Source organism: Apteryx rowi, unplaced genomic scaffold (assembly GCF_003343035.1).
Source record: "Apteryx rowi isolate R43461 unplaced genomic scaffold, aptRow1 scaffold_80, whole genome shotgun sequence".
NCBI classification, from domain to species: domain Eukaryota; kingdom Metazoa; phylum Chordata; class Aves; order Apterygiformes; family Apterygidae; genus Apteryx; species Apteryx rowi.
Genome location: NW_020451094.1, coordinates 2,939,097 through 2,960,420, shown reverse-complemented (window position 1 = coordinate 2,960,420; position 21,324 = coordinate 2,939,097). Strand labels below are relative to the sequence as shown.

General features: G+C 35.4%; 1 protein-coding gene across 3 annotated transcripts in view; it reads left to right on the top strand.

Moving 5' to 3' along the window:
• The window catches only part of KCNT2 (potassium sodium-activated channel subfamily T member 2), a 166,359-nt gene that overhangs the window by 33,402 nt on the left and 111,633 nt on the right, over window positions 1–21,324 (top strand). For all 3 annotated transcript variants that reach the window (XM_026089181.1, XM_026089180.1, XM_026089179.1), the window contains exons 2-4: window positions 6,380–6,459; window positions 13,531–13,630; window positions 19,728–19,776. In XM_026089181.1, the coding sequence (XP_025944966.1) occupies window positions 6,380–6,459; window positions 13,531–13,630; window positions 19,728–19,776 (229 nt within the window). The remainder of the gene's footprint in view (window positions 1–6,379; window positions 6,460–13,530; window positions 13,631–19,727; window positions 19,777–21,324) is intronic.

Here is a 21,324-nt window from a genome sequence, read left to right as displayed (position 1 = left end):
AGAAGGCAATTACAGTTCTAAAACTAGTAAATCTGGAATAGTTAAATCGAACAGGAACACCTGGGTAATATCTTCCTTGTGTCCTATAAACATAAAAGGAAAAATGATTTGATTCACCATTGCAAGAAAATGTTTCCTTTTATAATGAGAGGAAGAATTAAGGATAATGAAGCAAATGTAGCTATTGGATCTTAATTTAAAACCTGTGCAGTTTCCAAACATGTCATTTTAGTACACTGTATTTTTATTTAGCATACTTAACAAGAGCCATAGTGGATAATGTGTCTGAGATGCACTAGCTGTTCCAGCTATGTCAGGTTGATGGTGGCACAGTAAGCAGTGGGGGCTGTAAGGAGCCCAGTGACATGGTGGAAGGCAAAAACCCAAATGGAAATGCTTCACTAGATCTTGGAACTCAATATTCTGCAGTTCTTGACAGTGAGATGAATCGATATGAGCAACATAGTACAAGACAGTATTATATGGACATAGTTCTGCAGAGCTCTTGAAAATACTTACACTTTTCATAAAAGGATATCTGTTTATTATGAGCAAACCAATAAAGACGACTACCTTAAATCTATCAGTTTTAATTATTCTACACTTATTGGAAATCATCTTTAAGAGAATGCATGGCCCTATTGCAGACATGTTAGATTGCATCAGCATAGCGCATGGCAAATAGCTCCAGTAAGGAGTTAACTTAAAAACTATGTCCTGAGGTATTCAGAAAAACATTATGGTCTTGATCTCCAGAACTCCATCATGTCATGCTCACACTGTAAGGATGGACTACTAAATTAGGAAGCTGCCAACTGCAAGAGGAATAGCATCTCTTTGTCTTTCCAAAGAGTGGGAGCAAACATGGCTCAGATAAAAAATTACTACCATTTGTTTTGGGTTACTGTCATTCAGTATGGAGAGGAAATGAAAAACCTCAGAACTTTGTTTGCTCTACGTTCATCATGACGTATGCAGCCAGAGACTGATTTCCTACCAGAAGCAAATAGAAGGCCTCCTCAAGTTAAGTGCCAGTAATGGCACTTACTGCCATTTCCTTCAGCACAAGATGAAGAAGCATCATTTGACAAACAGTCTTGCTCTGTCATATTGATTTTGATGGAACAAATAGGCCTGGAAAGTCAAATGTGTTAGCATGACCATTCCTGTGTGAAGCTCTAAACAAATCAGAGTTTTGATTCAGAGTGCTTTGAAAAGAAGAGAGCTTCTACCTAAAACAGTCATCATTAAAATACATTAATCTTATTAGAGCTATAAGAAAAAAATGTCCATTTCCTTTTTTCACTATAAAATAGGCTCAGACAAAACACTTCATTTTAACACTTCAAATGCTTCATTTTTAAGCACTTATCTACACCCTAGGTAATAAAGAAACTTTCAGTCTTTTCAGGTTTGAAATCTAACAGGATTTCACATATATTAGATCAGCAAATCTCAATTAAAAAAACAACAAAAAAAGAAAGAATATTGTGTCTATATTACAAGGCTCTTTTTCTAGGAAAAAGAGCATGGAATGCCCCTTCCCATGAAGATTTAATATATTTAAATAAACGGTTACAATTATCTTCAGGTTGGCTCCATTTGTCAAGAAATAGAGCATAGACAATTTAGCAGCTCTCAGCATGCACATAGTGAAAAATCTTACTTATATTTTGTTTGTGAAGGGATTATTTCTGCCATATCTGCTGCTTTCTTACAAAAGAAAGGCAATTTGTAGATTTGAGGGTGCAAGGAAAAATTTTTACTATAGTAAAATATGACTTAGGAGTTAGAATGATATTATAAATAGCAATGGAAAAGCGGAGGCAGAATTAGTTAAGCAACTGGAGTTTTTATTGCAGACAGATTGGCCCCAGTTGTTTACAGTCGTGAGAAGAAACACTTCGCATTAGTGTCCTTGACATGAATCAGTATTTTCCCTGCTATACTTATTTTTGCATTACATTCAAATGTACTACTCCAGTTATATCCTGGACCAGTTAGTAGAGTGTAATGTATACTTGTTTTTTGGGTACTTTAAGACACTTATATTTCAAAAGATTCCACTGACATCATTGTTCTGTTAGGTTTAAAATAGAAAGGACCTCTATAAATGGTAGTTAATTTTAAAAAGAAGCTTTAAAAAAGAACAAACTATCTTTTTAAAGAGAATCAGGTGACTACAGTTGTCTTTGTCAGATGTGTATCATCCACATATTTGTGCATTTTCCAGCGAAGAAAGAATCAATAAAACATAAGACCTTTCTTTAACTTCCAAAAGCAGCTTTTCATGGAGTACTCAATACCTACTGCATAGAAAAAGTCAGAAGAGATTAACTGACCACATTCCTGTACTTGTTTTCTTTGGGGGGGAGGGGGGTGTGGCAGGGATTTCAATGTTTCTGTCCTGGTATCCATCCTGAAGGAAGTGTTTTAAGTCATCAGCTTGATTTCTTTTCTGATAAGGGAGGACTGAATTATTATATATTGTATATTTTTTATATATATATATATATATATAAGAATATATATATATTTTTAAACACCAAGGAGAGGAAAAGCATGAAGCACAAAAGCTATGTTTCACTTACACTAAGTAAATGAAATTAAAAAACAATCCTACTCCATAATCCAGATGATTTGCATACACTGATCTCACTGATCTGCATGTATACCATTTCATCAAAACCAAAACATTTACATTTGCTTGAAACCAAATTTCAAATAACTATTCTGTTGCAGCAAAAATACTGTTCATTCACTCATTTGAAACATCTTACTAAGTAGTGCTTAATGAGTGTGTTAATATCTGCAACACCATTAGACAGTATAATAAACAACAAAATGTTCTAAACATTATTCAACAATTATAAGCACCCACAGTATTTACAGTCATGCCACCTTAGAGCTATAGTCATAAAACTTCTCTCCTAAAACAATTTCAGCCCAGTATATAACTGAATAGAAGATTTCTAGGGAGAAACAAGAAATATGAAATGGTTAGTGATTCAGCAGATGATTTTCTTCCTTTTGAGGCTATGCTGAAGAAAGAAAGATAAAAAAACACCACACACACACACCACACCCCAACCTCCAATGCAGACCACATGGGTCATGGTGCTTTCTAATGTGTTCTCCCTAAAGTAATGTCTGTCTTGCAGCAAGTATTCGCTATACTATCAACTATGCTAATTAGAGAGAAGAGATGCAAGGAAGGCAAGAGAAGAATCCAAGAAAGTCAGGGTGTACTGGTGGGGGGGCCAGAAAGTGCTTATTTGAGCCCTCTCTAACAATATCAAGTGATTTTTTTTAACATTGAAAGTGAGGGGCAGAATTTACTCAAGCCCCTTTCCTGAAACACTCATTTTCTAGGCTACACTTTATAAAGGAAAGAGATAGAAAAGAGCAAATATTTGAGGTAAAATTTTAATCTTTACGAAACTACAAAGATTCGAGTAGAGTGAACATTCTCCCTAGAATTAAAAAATACAGTACTAGGAAAGAAACTGTATCCAGAGGCCTCTGTCCTGATCGTTGCCAATGGCTCCTTAAGCCATTTAATTGTGTTTCTTAAAGGTTAACACTCACCTACTAGTTCACCTAGTTATATTCACCTAGTTAGTATGCACTCAGCAAAATAATCTGTCTGGTAGTCAGAGTACAATGAAAGTATACATTGATTATATGTGCATGATAATACATTTCCTGCAAATACAGAAGACCAATACAGTTTTTACTTAAGTTTTAAAAGAGTCAGGGGAAGAAGAAGGGGGAGTTGAACATAGCAGTAGTGTTAGCAGCATTCATAATGCATTTCGCCATGGAAACTGCTGCACTGTGGAATCCCAGTCTGCTCGGGAGCACTGGTTGCTAAGGAAAGGGAAGTAGAAGTAGACAGCTGTTAGAAGGCTATCAGAGCCATTCATAATGGTAGTGATAGGAGGGCGATTAGCTCCCACATCCTCTTCCCTCATTGTCATTAAATCATGGCTTACTGTTAACATGTTGTTCTTTCATGGTAAGTGACTACTGTAATTTTCTTACCTAAAATCTGAGACACTCGTTTAAAATGCATAACAATAGTAAAAGCCACCAATATTGTGCTTAAATAACATCCCTCACTTCAATAGCTTGTGCCACTTTGTTTACCTACCAAAATATGTCCTTGAAGATTAAGTATATACACTTAGCATGTGACAGCTGCCAAGTCATGGGAAGTGTTTCCCACTAAAACTGTCATGGAGTTAACGACAATGAGTACCTTGGGAAATGTGCAGAGAACCAAAGCAGAACTCAGGCTATCACATCCCAAACCTACTCACCTGCTAATTAGCCCCTGGACATCCTTCTTTTACGTGCCTTAAAGTTCCCAACTATCTAGAACCATGCTTCTGTTAGTGCCAATGACTCCTGCAGTCTTGAACAGCACTACACTTTCTTTAACCTTAATAGAAGCCCAGAAACAGGCTGTTCTTCCTCTAATAGGCATTTTTTCCAGTCTGTTGCGAGTTTCTAGGACATTCCTATGGCTCAAGCTCCTCAAATTATACAGTTGCAATCCCTTTTATTTTAAAAGGGGGAAAGCAGATAGGTTTCTCCTCTTTCCTAATTCCAACCACTTAAAAGTTCTTACCTAAGAAGAGGTAGAGCTAGGTAGGGCAGGCAAGTTTCAAGCTGGTCCCCAGTAGGGTTTACTCTTAACTCTTTCTGTTGAACACATGCCATTGCATGGCAATACATTCACATTTCTGTAAGTTACAGAACTTGGCTCTAATAAATATAAATGCTTAAAAAAAGGTTATGTTTCTGCTTCCTTTGATTAGGAAGCAATGTAATTCCCTTTCTACAAGGGACACTACAACAAACCACACCAAAACTAAGTGACTAACTAAAATTAACTGATCCTGGTGAGTCATAGAGGGTCTTCTTTTATGAACTACTGACCCTAGCGTGATAATATCTAAAGCTAAGGTAATAAATAAGCAAGCGTGAAAAAGCCATGTATTTTCTCAGATGTCATCCCTTCTGAATCCAGAATGGAATTATCATGCAATTACATAGAGGTACAAAAATATACAGTATTAGACAACTACTTAGGGTAAGGGAGGGAGTATGGTTAATACTAAATTATATATGAGTTATTTCAGCAATGGCTTCACATGTAAGGAGGGAACAACTAAAGGCAGGATCCTACTGGAAAAATATACAACAATATATCTAAGAAAAAATAATCAAAGTACAGGCAGCCAGTGAAAGAGAAAAGACTACTGAGAAGAAATTCTCAAAAAAAGGTCAAATATACTTAGAGACAGAAAGATATATGCAAGTTTGCAACACTTATGGTATGCAAAGAAAGTGAGAGCTGAGGAAGGAATTCAGTTTTATGATGGTGCCACTATATTCTTCAGCAAAGTATAGCAGTTCTCAAGCTGGAAGCTGAACTCTGAAGAAGGTACAGAAAGCATGCTGGGGAAAGTGAAAGGTGGTTCATTGCTGAAGGAGAATTGGCACTGGTCAGGCAGATATGGTCATTTGGATGCGGCAGGGAGTTCAGTGAAAGTGGAGCTAGTGTTGCACTCAGATCTTATGGCAAGCAGTGCAGCCACACAACTCTGGAATGAGCTAGGTTTATTCTGTATAATTAACACCCACCTGCAGTCCCTGCAACAGTTTTCTCCCTTCCAGTTTGAAAACAACTGCATAAGTTACACTCACACTGAATAGAGGGACAGGGACATGAAATGCATCCTGGGAAGTTGGGGGGAAAGGGGAGGGGGAAGTAATTACTGTTGCTTTAGTATAATCAGGAAGCATAGTTATTTTCTGCACCACATAGCACTATGATTTTGCCTTCAGGTCTCAGTATTTCATTGTGACAAAAATGATGAATTCCAGAGAGGGTTGTGTTTGTTTAGTGTATGGCTACTGAATTAGAAGTGAACTCAACAAGCGAGCACTTAACCGAGAGACATAAACAAGGTAAGAAGAAGAAGAATCATTAAAATGGCAATTTAACAGGAGAGGAGTTAAAATGAGAAGGAAAGTTAACCTAAACATCAAGGCAATCTTCTTGACAAAGATACTTTCATTGGAAGATTATTCTAGTATCTGTATCAAAACCATAGATGCTTCTAACTTTAGAATACAGAGTGTCCAAGTATTATGAAAAGGATTCTACATGGAAAGGAGATGAACTAGATAAATTGGTTTTTGTTTAACTTTTTATCATTACTCATTCAAATCTGAGTGAGCTTTTGGCTGAACACTTGTTATGCTCCTCCAGTTATGTAGAAAAAAATTATTAGGGAAAAGTCATTTTGAAAAGTTATCACATACCTATCTTTCATGCTCAATTCTAATACTTCCTTTTATATTTCAGGGTGCAAGTTGAATTCTATATGAACGAAAATACATTTAAAGAGAGACTGAAGCTCTTCTTCATCAAAAACCAAAGATCAAGTAAGCAGTTAGGTTAATTTCTCTTAAGCATAATTTTGATACTTTGGGTAGAATCCAAATCCATTGAAGACAATTGCAAAGTTCTCACTAATTTTCTGCTGAACTAAAATTTTACCCAGTGGGAGTCAGTTTTACTTTTTGAATGTTATGGAAATTCTGTATTATTTAAGCTTTAAGTGTATCTTTTGGAGAAGCAAGTATTTATAGTGATGCAATTTCACTTCTGTATGGTGATCAAGTCAACTTATTTACATGGATCTGACATTATCATCTTCATTAGCAAGTCACAACTTCGTCTAAGAAAGCAAAGCTCCTCTAAGATGTTGAAGAAAAAAGGCTACAGAAGTATCTAGTTCTTTGAAGTGTTTACTTTTATTAAGTATTCTTAATTACACTTCAAATCTGTATCTGTACTGCAAACCAAACAAATTTGGAGCGGAAACTCATGAGGAGGGCATAACATATTTAGAAAGACTGAGAAGTAGGTATCTCAGTTAGAAATGCATTCCTTGCCTTTTAGTCCAATTTGATGCAGCTACATTGACACATGCACTTAAATTCATAGGCCATCATAGAAGATAGTGTGGAGGAACTAAAGTATTCATCTTTATTTTTATATATATATCCCCATGTAACTGGTACAAAGGGGATGAAAATATTAATTGTCTGCATGTTATAAAATCTTGATTAGACAAGTTGAGTTGAGAGCTGAGAAGAACAGCAACTGAACTCAGTTTTCCCTATATGTAACAGGATTGCTTTTATGTCCATTCGCCCCGCACCTATAAAGGGAAATTACAATGGCTCCATACATAAAGCTTTTCTAAAAGAAAGTATGCATTCTGGCTTTTGTAATACAGTTAAGATAGGTCCATGGTTTTGTGTCTGGGAAAAGACAGACAGGGTAAGGAGAAAAAAATTACTTTTTCAGTGTACAATGTGAAAATAAGTCCCAATCCACAAGAGGTGGAAAGTAGATGTGGAAAGTTTTTAGAAATAAGAAACACCACAAAATCTTCTATCTTTAATAGCTAATATTACAGAAATATTAGTTTTACATTACAGGACAAGATCTTTTTACTAGTTGAGCTATTTTTAACCTTCCAAATACGACAGATGAGCAAATTTAACTAGGTTTACATTCAAAGTGTCACTGTTAATGCAGTATGACTTCTCAAATAGTTTTGGTTCTTATCTGCTTTTCCACATGACCTTGTGCTTCTCTTCAAGTACTTTATACTTTTATAATCTTCAGCCTCTGAGGTAGTTGATATATCACATAATGAAGTAAGAGACAAAGAAAAGTATGGTCCTGAACTAGAAAAGGGGTATTACTCCTAGCTAGAAAGGCAGTCTTAGAAGTTTGTTGGAAGCAGTAAATAGCCTTCCATTTGTTCTTGCACTGTTCCACAAAAGAGCAGTTTGATGCACTCTTGTTTATTTACTAAGAACATAAAGTTATGACCCAACTCATTGTAAATCTCTTTTTATAGATAAGATAGAAAGGTTCTGAATAGTAGCTACTTAATTGCTTGAGATAAATGCAAGAACCTACTTTCTCTTCTTTAGTTAAAATGCAAGTGTGTGTGTGTGTGKGKGGGGGGAATACATCTCTCCCTATATGCATATATATAATCCTACACATGCATACATGTGCGCACAAACTTTAGTGGCAGAACTGAAGACTAGAAATAGATATATTTCTGATTACTAGCACAAAAATTAAAGCATAAGCTTGTTAATTAGCATGAATTTGTGGCCATTCCTGTGTGAAGTGCTTACCCTTCTGGCTAAGCACATTAAGAGAATCACAAGTTACTATACTGGGACAACTCTATTAGGTTGTGATTGGGTAAATATGATGTATTGGTCCAAGGGACAGGAATTATTTAGAAGTCTATTTGAAGTAGGCAAGAGCAGGAAGCAACTGTTAATTCATCCTACTGGAGAGGAGTTAGTACTATAAACAAGAAATACAGTAGAGTTTTCCTGCTCAGTGTGCTTGATAATTGCTGGAGAAATCCAGATCCTGATGAATCCTCCTATGTAGTGATATCATATAGAAATGAGTTAAACTTTGTAGAAGTGTACTGTGTTAGTAATTAAAACAAAAACCCCAATAGTGAGCTCTTCTTGTACCTAGTTAGAGATACTTTCATTGTGAGTACCTTCTCTTCCTGAGAGATCCATAGGAGAGAAAAAACTCCAAGAGATGAGGCATGTATTTTCTACTGTTGAATTAAATAGCTAGTTCACGGAAAGTAAACTTGAGAAGGGGGGCTATTACTATACTTATAGTAGCATATGACATAGGTATGCCATTCCTTACCATTCCTTACCAGGATCTCACAGGTTACACAAGCACTACTGGTTCTTTTCATATACAAACTATAACTACAAACAGGAAATACAGCAACACTTCTACTCTACTGAATGAATAAAAAAAGACATGCACATACCACACAAAATATTCAGAATTAGGAAGTTTAGCCAAACCCTCTTACTGTTCATGAAGATCTTTGTTCTTATTCAAATACTCAAAATGCCTCCAAAATACCCTTTATCTCAAAAAAAACCTGCGTGTGGGATAGAACCTACCACTCATTCCAGTGTCTTTTATATTGAAATTGGAGGATTCTGTCACAATGAGGTTTCAACAAGCTGGTAAGTAAAGAGATTACCATTTAAGTCTTGGGTGGTCTTCAATGAGACCATTGGGGAAAAAAAAAAACAACAACAAAAAAAACAAACTTCCTTCACATACTACAAATCCTCTTACCTACCTCCTATCATTGCTGATGCTACTCAGTTATTTTCTCAGTCTTTCAGAGAGTGCATCATATCAAGCTACAGATGTTTGCCAGACAGTTTTTAAACCATCTCTTAAGACTTCACAAGTGGATTTAAATAATCAGAGTTAGAAGCGATACTATGTGGTCTTGTCAACCAGAACAGCCAACTCTAGCATTTAGAAATTTTCTACAGAATACTGAATTATTCTAGTCTAAGTTACATACAGACTTGTAGCATGAAATATCAACCATTTCAGTCGTTATTCCAGTTTTGAAGTAGTTCTTTAAATTGAGAAAATAAGCCTTCATCTAGGTCCAATGTCAGCCTAGCTTCCAATCAATCTTTTGCAAAGCAAATGTATATTCAAGACAGTTTACAGTGCATCCAAAACATTTCACAAAGGTGTCAGCCAGCTACAGAGAAACGATAGCATATTAGTATGACTTGCTTGTACTTGCCAGGCAGACACACTGTATTATCACAGCTTAAAATGAGTCTCAAGTGGAAAAATAAGTGAAGTTCCAATTCAACAGAGAAGGAATAAATGAAATAACTCATATCCTGGAGATGGTTATTAACCATATGTTTTGATCCAGCTTCTAAAGTCAGCTGCTACTGAGATGATTTTGCTAAAAGACAAAAAAGTTTCCGATAAGTCTTCAACATGTTATCAGGTCTATTGCAACTATCATAGTTACCTGAAATAAAGTTGAAAGGGAAGAGGAGGGAGAAGCACAGCTGAGACAGAGATACAACTGAAAGGAATAACAGAAGGCAATAGTAAAGTTTTCATCTGCTGTCCCTATCATTCACACTTTGAATCAGATCACCTCTCCAAATTGGAGGATTAATCTCTAAAATGCTTGTAAAGGAAGCAGCAAGAATTTGTAATAAAAGTGAAGGTCACAAGCAGTGCTGATGAAGTTTGATGTATCACTTTATACATAAAATTGCCTGAAAAAAATAGCAGGCGCTTGTTCAAACCTGATAAGGAAACATTAACATTTGATGTAGTTATATTTATTTCATGAAACAAACAGATTTTGAACTGTTTGTGTCAATTTCTTCTTTTAAAGAAGACAAAAGATGTAATACCATGGTTACAGGGGCACAGCAAAATTATAATCTCATTAAACAGTGTATAACTGGATAAGAGTATATGATTGATGTAACTGAATAGAAGTTTCAGGCACCAAGGTCAAAATATAGATGGAGACATTCTGTGCAAATGCCCATGCTACTTGAACAATCTGCCTATGTATGGGAAAAAAAGAAATCAAGTCAAGCAGACCATATTGATACACTGACAACATGTAAAATAGAGGACAAAAATAGTCAACTAGCAAACAGAAACATGAACTACTTGGTTTGCAAGGAAAAAAAAAACTGTTTTAAATTCCAGTATTCTCTGGTGTCTGCATTCCCTCCTTCCCCCATTTGAAATCTTACCACTCCATAGTGGTGAAAGAAATGCAATTCTTCCAACTCGCAGATGACACCCCTACCTATGAGACTACAGAATATTTTGACCAGCAAGAATAGTTATTAGTGGGCCTGTGTTAATTATTCCAGCCTTGCAGGCATGACTGAATATGCTCCCTATGACAGCACATCCTATTTCTAACAGCCAAGACACATAGAAGTAAGAGATGTGATCTGAAACAGAAGATAACTTCTATTCTCCATGAATGTTGTAACTCCTGACACAATCACATATTATAAAAGGCCTATCTTCTTTCATTATATATATAACCCCAACCATGATGCACACATTATAGCTGCCTGCTAAGTAGATCTTCTAGATGACATAACATCTCTGAAATCCCTGCTTAGGCTTCTGTGGTACATAGCTATTCCTGTTCAGATATTCAGACCCTGAAGCACTTTTAGGCATAGTCAGGAATAGATTTGGGGAAAGCTTTATTGAATGCTCCAGTAGCTCTAGATTTTTCAGGACTGAGACTTCAGAGTTAAGAGCTTAATACAAGAGCCAGGAATATGGCTTCCCTGTATTGATTTAGCTTTGTCAGAAAGGCATTATTTCCCATTAGCATTTAACCAACACATAATTTCAAAAGATGATTAGAAGCTGTTCTGTTATCAATATAGAAGCATTTCAGATTGAGATTAACATTTATAGAGATAAAATCAGGAGAAATTGCAGATGATAGACTCTTGTACTTGCTTAAGAGTTAGACAAGATGAAATTGGTGGAGAAAAGAAGTCCCATTTTTCTCCACATCCCCCCCCCCCAACATCATCATGTGTTCCACTCATTATAATAGCTTAGTTGGTATAGCAACCATTCATACTTCAGGAAGCTTCTACAAAAGGGTTAGTACAGACAAGCAATTCATATTTTCTTCAGCAACAGTTCAAAAAAAGCAGCAAGAAAGATTATAGCAGAGTCCAAGAAAAGTAGCAGGGCTCTTCCTATTGCAATAGTAGCATTACAGCACACTTACCTACCTTCCATAGCCCCTAGATACACTTACTATCTCAATCCCTCTACTCTGCTCTGGGGAATAAATAGTCTGTGGCTAATTAGGCTTGATAAGTCAGCAGGAATCTCTAGGTTGATGTTCACAAATCTAATTATCACTAACAGCTGTGGGGCTTCTCATAGCTGGAACCTAAGCACAGGATTTAACCCCTGATTTACTGGTGACAAGATACTATAAAGGTCCCTCCAGTTCTCATATAACTGCAACTTCACAGTAGTAGTAAACAATGTTATATAATAAACCTTAAATTTTTGTTCATTGATTGCATGTTAGAATGTTTAAGGATCTGCTCTATATTTTTCTATGATTGCTGTAGGTTGCATTTTAATGGGATGGGAGCTAGATGATATAAAGGGTGATTTTTCAGCTTTATCTATGTTGCGTTATTTTAAGCTTAGGGCTGAGTAAGGTGAAGAAGTATGTAACGCCTTAAGATAATTATGGTTATTTCCTTAAAAGTGAATGTATTCACAGAGCTTTGGGTAAGCATAATGAGGCTCTAGTTCCTCAAAACATAGAACTAATTATATTGAGTTTATTGGGCCTACTGATATACTTGCAACACAGTAATAAAAGATACTATCTACCTATGGCTGGTGCAAATGAAATCATATCTGTGTGAGGCTCAGTCAAGGGTATTCTGCTTTGGATACAAGGATTCAGCTGCACAAAACTGGACTCTCGGTTCAGAAGTCTGAAGAATAATAATGCTTGAAAATGAAGTTGCCTTCCACCAGTTGACCTTAGCCAGCAGTCTGAACTTAAACCCTAAATGAAAGCTTTTAAAGCCTGGAGTTAGATACAGATATTTTCACGGGTGAAACTTTAAGACTATTGTATTTAATAACAAGACTGAGGATTTAAACTAATCCTGTAATGACTCCAAAACCTGATTAAAGTACAGTTAAGTTGCATTGCTGTAGAAAATGGCTCCATTAACTCCAATTAGCACTGAATTAAATTGCCTGTTTTAGAACCAAGTGTCTATGTAGATCCATTTGAAGGAATGCTGTCTTTGTGCAAACTTTTGGGATTTAGACCTATATTTGTAGAAACTACTATAATTTGGGATAGTATTTGATGCCTGTCAACTGGAATATTTCAATATTCCCATGGTCCATAGAACAAACTGTTCATCCAGTGTTCAAATTGTATATTCGGCGTGACTTTCAGATGTCCCGATTCCTGGACACTTAATTATGCAACTTCAACATTAAATAATTACAGTTTAATATTTTATCAATTGGCATAGTATTAATATATTCCATTTAAAAAGCTGCATGAAGACTTACAGATACTGATATCTGAATACTTGCCATTGTATATCCTCTGCCTATGATTGAAAGTATGTCTTCTTCATGTCATTGTATCTTGCATCTCAAATAACCATATGTAGTTTTGGTTCCCCTTTCAAAAAGAACTTATAAAACTACAAAAGGTCCAAATAATGGCATCAGCAAAGATGAATGGCATAAAATGGCCTTCAAGCAAGTGACTGAGTAGATCTTCACATTAAAACACAGACAGACTCTTAATCCGGAGATTTCTGGAACCTGGGAAGGTGTATTATATGTCTGGCTGGCAGGCTTGTTCTTGTGTTCTTTCCTGTGATATGCCAATGGCCAATATCAGAGACAGGTTGCCGGGCTAGACAGATCTTTGGTATGATGCAGTATGGCTGTTCTAGTTCCTTTTAAGTAGTTTTACATTAAAAATGGGTGAAACTATAAAGAACCTGAATTTCTTCATGTATTTTCTTTTCTTTTTAAAATAGGTCTAAGAATACGATTGTTCAATTTTTCTCTCAAGCTACTAAGCTGTTTCTTATACATAGTTCGTGTTCTTCTGGATGATCCTACACAAGGACATGCATGGTAATATTTTATTTGTTATTTGTCCTCTCAAAACATTGTTTAACTTGAAATATATGAACTGTATAAATAAATATTTCATATTCCACCAACAGGGATTTAGTTTTATGTCTTACAGATGTTCTGAATGAATTACAAAGCTAGTCATATTTTGAATGGGAATCATAAAAGTTGTGCAATGAAAAAGTAACAACAATTTCTTTTTACTTCACTGGCTATTTGTTCAGATACTGTGCATCTGATATAGTTGTGCAAAAACGTGTATCTTTTGGCTGTATTACTACAGAACATTTCTGTGTCAATTTGTATTTATATTTATAAAAATAAAATTATAAACCTCTGGTTGCCAGTTTGTGCAACAATAATTTTAGGAGCTGAACAGAACAGTGACTGGTAGGTGAAAAACAGGGAGAACTGAGCCATGGGAAAATGGACAGATAAGTTGTGTTTTGGAAGAAATAATGAATGGTTTCCCAGACACTACATCTACCACACTGCTATTCTAAGTTTTGTAGTCATAAAGTGACTGACAGGAGGTATGCATAGTTAGTGTTCACACCAGCTGTAATGCTTCAAAGCTATTAAGGAGCATTAATCTTCCTCTTGGGCATGAAATAGCCCTAGATGGCAGCTTCCTTCTGCTGCCTCTAAAGAATGTATCTGCTGAGTCTTCCACTGAGTAGTAGTTTATCAAGCATCCTGCCAAAGAATGTGTATGCTCCTCAGCAGTTTTTTTCAGATGCCGAAATACATAACCCTTGCAATTTAATTTGGAAGTGCATTTGGAAGACACTGTATCATATATGGTTCTGAATTATCAGGGCCACAAATATTAGAACTTCTGCAGTTTTACTTAAAATGCCAGATCCTGGAGACAAGCAGATGAATACATGAAACTGAGCTTTCATGCAGATGATGTGGATGATAATTTTCTAGCCATTCTGCTTTCCCTAAACAATTAGAAGAGAGGGAGACCAAAAATACATTCTATACCCATGTTTTTCTGTGGTCCTAATGCGTGATTTTTGCATACCCATAATTGGCAATAAAGGTATCCTATGTGGATCACTGGATACTCTGATTTTTTTTGTGTGTTATACAGCCAACTGCATAAAACCAAAAAATAAACATTTGTCATCTAACAATTGTAGATTAAATGATAATAATTTATTCAATGCTGTACTTTAGTTGTATTTTCTATTTCCTAGTTTAAACTAGATTAATATATACAGATTTTTAAATTGATTTTCTGTCTAGTCTAAAATGTCCTATGTTAAATCTTCTCAGTTCTTCTACATGTTAATAAGTACTACTTTTTATTAACTTATCTGCTTTCACATGATTTGCTTCTGGCAGCCTTAAATATTGAAAGAAACAAGTCATGGATGAATATACTAAGCTTGGGGTGATAGAACTAGAATTCTTAATACACTGTTAGGCAAAGGACATAAAGTATGACATCTAATATTTGAAAATTAGTTAAGTCTAATAAGGGGAATACTGTAGAAAAGTTACTGCATAGTAGATACATTATGTTTTCAAGAATCAACTACAAAAGTGAAGTTAGTTAAAGAAAATAGGCTTTACTGAGCAGTGCATGAGAGATGGATGTGTGAATGGGAAGTACAGAGGATGCATTTGGGAAGCCTTATGTCAAAACTTATTGTAAGAAATCAGAACATCTTAAAAAGGGCCAGAAAAAGCTTCCTGGAAGAGCAAGAACTGCAAGTAACTGTACTTTTTGACACCCCCCCCCCCCCAGTATCTCAGAATGACTCTTCAAGAAGAGGAAATCTGTAGGGAAGAAACAAAGAATAAAGATACCACAAAACCTTTAACAATGATGGAGAAGAGGGACTCTCTCTTTGGAAATTTATACGCAGTGAGTCAGGGACTTCAGATTTTCCTAATGCACAGCTTTCTTAAGCTTCTTAGATACCTTGCTGTCTTCTTCACCTCCATCTTAGAGATTAGATTCCTGTCAAATTATATTCTTATTGAAAAACTAAAGCCATAAAAGTGAGCAACCTTTTACTTCTTTTATCTTATTGCTAAGAAGAAAGTTACTGCAAAAAAATATTAATTTTGCTGAAACTCAATATTCCATCCAAACAAATACCATACTTTTGCACCAACTTCTATAAGCCTTTTATAGTGAATGGGAGAAGGAAGGAGGCATTTTAAACTAATCATTGATTCCTCTGTGAATCTGAGAAGCAGGAAGCACTCATACTCTAAAGAATGACTCCTAGAATTACTCATATTCTACAGATCCCAAAATATTTCTCAGTTCAGTCTGGCCACTTTCTCAGTCACCACATAAATGCCAAATAGGTGGGGTGAACAGCATCTCCCTGTTATTGACATCAAAGTTCCTCTGAATTTTACTGAATCTGAATTTTACTTTTTACAAAGTTCCTTTTAGTGGCAACATGACAGGGCGCTACTGGATAGAGTATGATTTTTTACATGAAGATTTACTGTCTTCTTTATAAAAAAAGAATAAAAGTACAAGATAATTGAATAATTTAGAGAGAAGTCAACTGCAGTTTGTATCTAAAATGGCTTGATCTAACAGGATGAATTTGGTGTAATAGCAATGGGTTCTATGTGGAGTCAACACAATACTGATGGAAAGGCAGCAACTCCTAGTTACTTGTTTCACTTACAGCTTTTGCAAAGACTAAGAAAAATGCAAAAATTGTATGCCCCAGAATGTACTGAGAGTCCATTCTGCATGGACTCTTGTGTGTGATTCTGTATGAGTATCACAGATTTTGTAGACTTACTCTCGTAAGTTATGTTACGCTCATTTCATTGCGAGTGCTCTTAGAATCCCTAACATAGAGAAAACAGTATCTCGATCTGCCATCCTCTTTAACTATTGCCATGCCAATAATAACCTGCATTGTTACTACTAGTTACTTTTACCCTCTTGCAAATTTTTTGCTTTTTAACTGCTCTGTTCTCAAATTGGGGTCAGTAGATAATAGTTGCAAATAAAACAACCACACTTCAGTATTTCCTCTTCTAGACTCCCCAAGAGCTCTAGCTTACTTATATCTTCCATTACAGTTCAGTCCAAGTGTTGTGCATATTTGCCAAAACCCAGTTTTAATATGTTTTAAATAGAATACAGCAATTGAATGGGGTCCTTTGTTAGTGAAAAATTGCAGAGATCACAGTGACATCCTGGGGCACGGATACATAGTCTCAACAGTTCTGTGCAGTCCTCATCACGTCCTACTGATTGTTCTTGCCACTAGTATGTCCACTATTGAGCAATGTGGTCAATCATCCTCTCTCTGTGTTATTTCAGAATATATGCTGTCAGTGGGATGTTGTACATAAATTGTAGTGACTGATATATGTTGATTTTGACCTTCAGGAACAATTCCCACAAGATTCTTCAAGCTGCTACTTTTAATACTTTGACTAGAAAAAAAATTAAAGCAAAACAATTTTTCATAAAATAAAATTACAGTGCAGGGTTTTAAACCTGACATTATTTGCCATTCCTCAGTGAGGAGCATACAAATTCAGGATTGGAAAAGATGTCTAATGTGAAACCAGGGAGATGCTTAAGTATTAAGACATTGAGAAGTGTGCGTAGGGAGCAATACTTTGTAATATCATGTAACAGTACAAAACAGCTGTATTAATTCACATACAGTTTATTACAAATAGAGCTGTTTTTAAAAAAAAATCTCAAATCCAAAAACTGAAAAAGATATATATTTAAAAAAAAATGTGGCTAATAAAACATAATGAAGGGATTTTGTAAAAATCGAAACAATGATCTTGTTATTCTGCTTTTGAATAAATGATCCATTTGGTGTCAAAGCTTCCAGCCCAATTGCATAGCAGAAAGTAAAATTGGACTTCTTGAATCTAATTTAAAGTAATGCAATTTTGTAGTGGAAAAGAAACATATAGTTCAGATGTTTTTGTAGCTAATGATGGTTTCTGGCATGAAGAAGCTGCCAGTATTGTTTTGTTATGGGAACTCTTAATAAAGAAGTTAGTTAGCCTAAATGAGCATATTATAAGGCAAACTTATGTCTGGACAGGTAGAGCATATTAAAAAGTCAGAAGCATGAAAGATGTCAGCACTTCTATTGCTGGCAGCTGTACTTTGATACTTTTGTATTCACATGTAAAGATTTTTCTGCATCTTGCAGACTGCTTAATTCTCCAGGCCTTTCCTGGAAACTAAATTTTTAATAATTAACCAGCCACAGAGTGTAGTTATCTTTTCTGTATGTTTTATTCTATTATGTTGTGTTTTAGTACATTTAACAGACCAGTTAGTTTGTTCCATCTCTGTATAACATTTATCTGCCTGAGAAATTTCAAATAAGTCAAATCTGCATGCTCCCAAAGACCACAGTTTTAACAGCTGTGCCAGAAAAACAAATCTGGTGCCCAAATGGTACCCCGTTAATGTCAGTGGCTTCGTCCATATAGATCCTGAGGGCTTGAGAACTAAGCTACTTCCATAATGCATTCTTACAAATGCTGTGTTACAAGATCCTCTCTTGACACTGCGTCACAGCCTAATAAAAGAAACTACTTGATGTGCTGATAGAGTAGCCACAGCAAACATTATCACCCGGTTGCTTCTAAAGTGACAATTCTGGGAGGAGCGTTTTTCATCACAGACTCATCCCCATGGATTTATTGCCTGTCTTTCAGAAATGCTATGCAAGTTAGTATCTTTCATTTACTCCTTCAGGCACAGCAGCAGGAGTATAGGTGAGAGTTTAAGACATAAAGCATCCTTATTAATGGATACCATTTAGGCCTGTCCCACTCTTGTAGTTAGTAAAAATACAGCTATTACTAATCTGTGGTCCAGAAATCCCTTTCTCCTGATCTTGCTTGCCAGGGACAAGCAATGTTATTTTCCATCATTTATACAAACATATTCCCACTTCCTCACATGACCATTTAAAGGGAAGATTTGTACCAGCAATTCAAGGCAAGATCATATTGTATGTACATAGCAGCTATTTTTTTGCATAGATGTCAACAGTTTCTCACTTGAATTACTAAGGCTGCACAAATCCCCAGACCTCCTCACATGAGGATATAACCTATAGTTTGGTGCAAGCTTTCCTATTGAGAGTATAGCAATTACAGGTATATGTGCTCTTTCTATCCCAACCTGTTTGTGTGATAGGATTTCTAGTATCTCTGGATCTTCAATATTTATTGTGTACTTGGTTCAGCTTGAAAATATATTTTAAGTTATTTTGTTTTTAAATTGGATCTTGTTTGTAAATAAATCTTTTAAAAACGTAACCTGAAATGCTTTGTAGTACTTTATCTAAAACATATAGAACTAGTTTCTTAAAATTATTTTTGAATGTCTATATCCATTGACTAGTATTTCAAAATATTGAATCTATAATGTATTTTATAGAACAGTTCGAGTAATCCAATTAATGTCCCTTCCCCTCTCCATATTCTTCTATGATGGTGTTCTCATATTTGCTAATGGAAATGGACTTTGCATGGATATACTGGCAACCATCAGTAAGGAATTGAACCGGGGTTGTTCCAGTCAAAACTACACACCTGGAATGATTGATTGGTGAGTCCCTAATTTAAAAGAGACAAACCAAAAGTCACTTAGTGGTGGGAAGTGAGGGAAACTGGAAGACAGATCCTCTTTCAACAGGAACGAGAAATTTTAAGACTCCTTAGCTATCAAGCAATTACTTGCAAGTCCTACCACAAATAATTATTCCTCTGCAACTCTAGAATCAAAACCTCAAATTGAGGGTTTTTGCTTTCTTTCTAGAATCATGGGAGATGAACTAGCAGCCCCTGAAGCCAATAAAAGACTTTGGCATCACTGAGCATTAGATTACTCCCAAGGAAACTCAGTGATTGGCTCTGGATTAGAAAGACAAACAGAATGTCAATACTAAGTAGATAACTACTGATTTAAAAATTTTATTACTGAGAACCATTTTAAAAAATAAGGCTGCTTTAAATTCCATTGACATGTACAAAAGTTTTTCCCTTGACTTTGGTCAGAACATTAACCAGATTTTGATTAATGTCATATTTATTTTCTTATTATAATGAACAGGTCTCCTATTATTTGGGTGAATCGAAGTTTGCCTTTATGGGGATTACAGGTAATGTATGAATGGGCAAACTATTTCCATTTAATAACCCTAGGCAATATTGATTTATAGCATTTTAGAGATGTTAAAGGATAAATGGAAAAGGTAATATTAACAAAGAATCTACTTGATGACTGAGTACAAAGAAAGCATGAACTAAACAAGATACACTGATGTGAGCTGACTGATTTCAATTTATATGAGGCTAGATGCTTTACAGATATATTCATAAAGTATTGAACATTATAATAAAATATTGTAGAATTAGGGTAGCATTTCTTTTAGAATTATCAAGCTCTGTTGGGTTTAGTAGTCAGTATTTCCTATAATGGTTAGTTTAAATTTCGTAATTGCCCAAGATTAGCTTTTGTAATGTGTTTTCTGGGCTTTCATATTAAATCCACTAGAAAACTGAAGTTACTTCATAATATAGAAGCCTGCATGTTTAGTATATTACAGTAGATGCATTACATAAAATGCTTTATGGGTCTCTGAGTGCTTTTGAAGTATGTGGTTCAGTTTTCAGTGTCCTGGAGCCTGCTCATCCAAGAGACCCTCTTTTTTACCCATGGACGGTGCTGCAGTCAAGTGGTGTTACTGTCCAGTGCAGAAATTCAATCATAATGGTCCTTTCTTTCACTAAGGGATGAAAGATTACTCTTGGGATTATTGTGCTGGGAACTGAGGGAGGGGGAGATGGTTTCATAACTGCTCCATAGGCTGGTCCATAGTAGTCTACATTTGTTAATCTCAAAGGAATGTTTCAAGATTGATGTTTTTAATGGGCTTCTGAAAAAAAAGAAACTTCCCAAAGGATGTAGTGTAAAGAGAAGGAGATTTGCATACCTAACCTGTATTATTATATTTTAGTAATTTTATTCCCTGGAATACTGTTTTTTTGTTGTTTTGTTTTCCTTTAAAAACCAGGCAGAACTACCTTGCTGCTTTTGGAAATCCATCTAACCAGCTAACTGAAAATAATAGGACTTTCAAGTGCTCCATGTCTCTTAAAAGTGATCTAACAGTTATTAAAATCACATGATTTATGGTATATATAAAATACTGTTTTACATAAAGTTCTTGATTTCTCCAATACTTCAAAACCATTTGTGGGAATTCTCCCAGGAATTCTTCCTGTATTTTTCTATTAAGAATTCCTTAAGCTTCTAGAGTGATTATACCATTATATTCTTGCACTGTGCTTAATGCAATGCCATTGTGATGATTTTTACTTCTGTGAAATATACTGTTTTACTAATGAAAGACTCCCTTGATGAAAATACCTTTCAAATCCTTGGTTAAAATATTCACAGTTTGAATAAATAAAGTTTGACCTAGACATCCACATTACTGTATCCAATTTATTTCTAAAATACTGAGAGATTTAATAGCTTGTGGTTACAGTCTTATATTAAAGCCTATACTTTATGCAGACAAATGAGAGTTTTTAAGCTTGGAGCTAAATGTTGTTGGCTGAGATGGTTTCAGAGGATGCATGGAAAAGCTGTTTTTTATTATCTTTAACTTTTCAATGTAATTTTTTATGTCATATATTCTTTA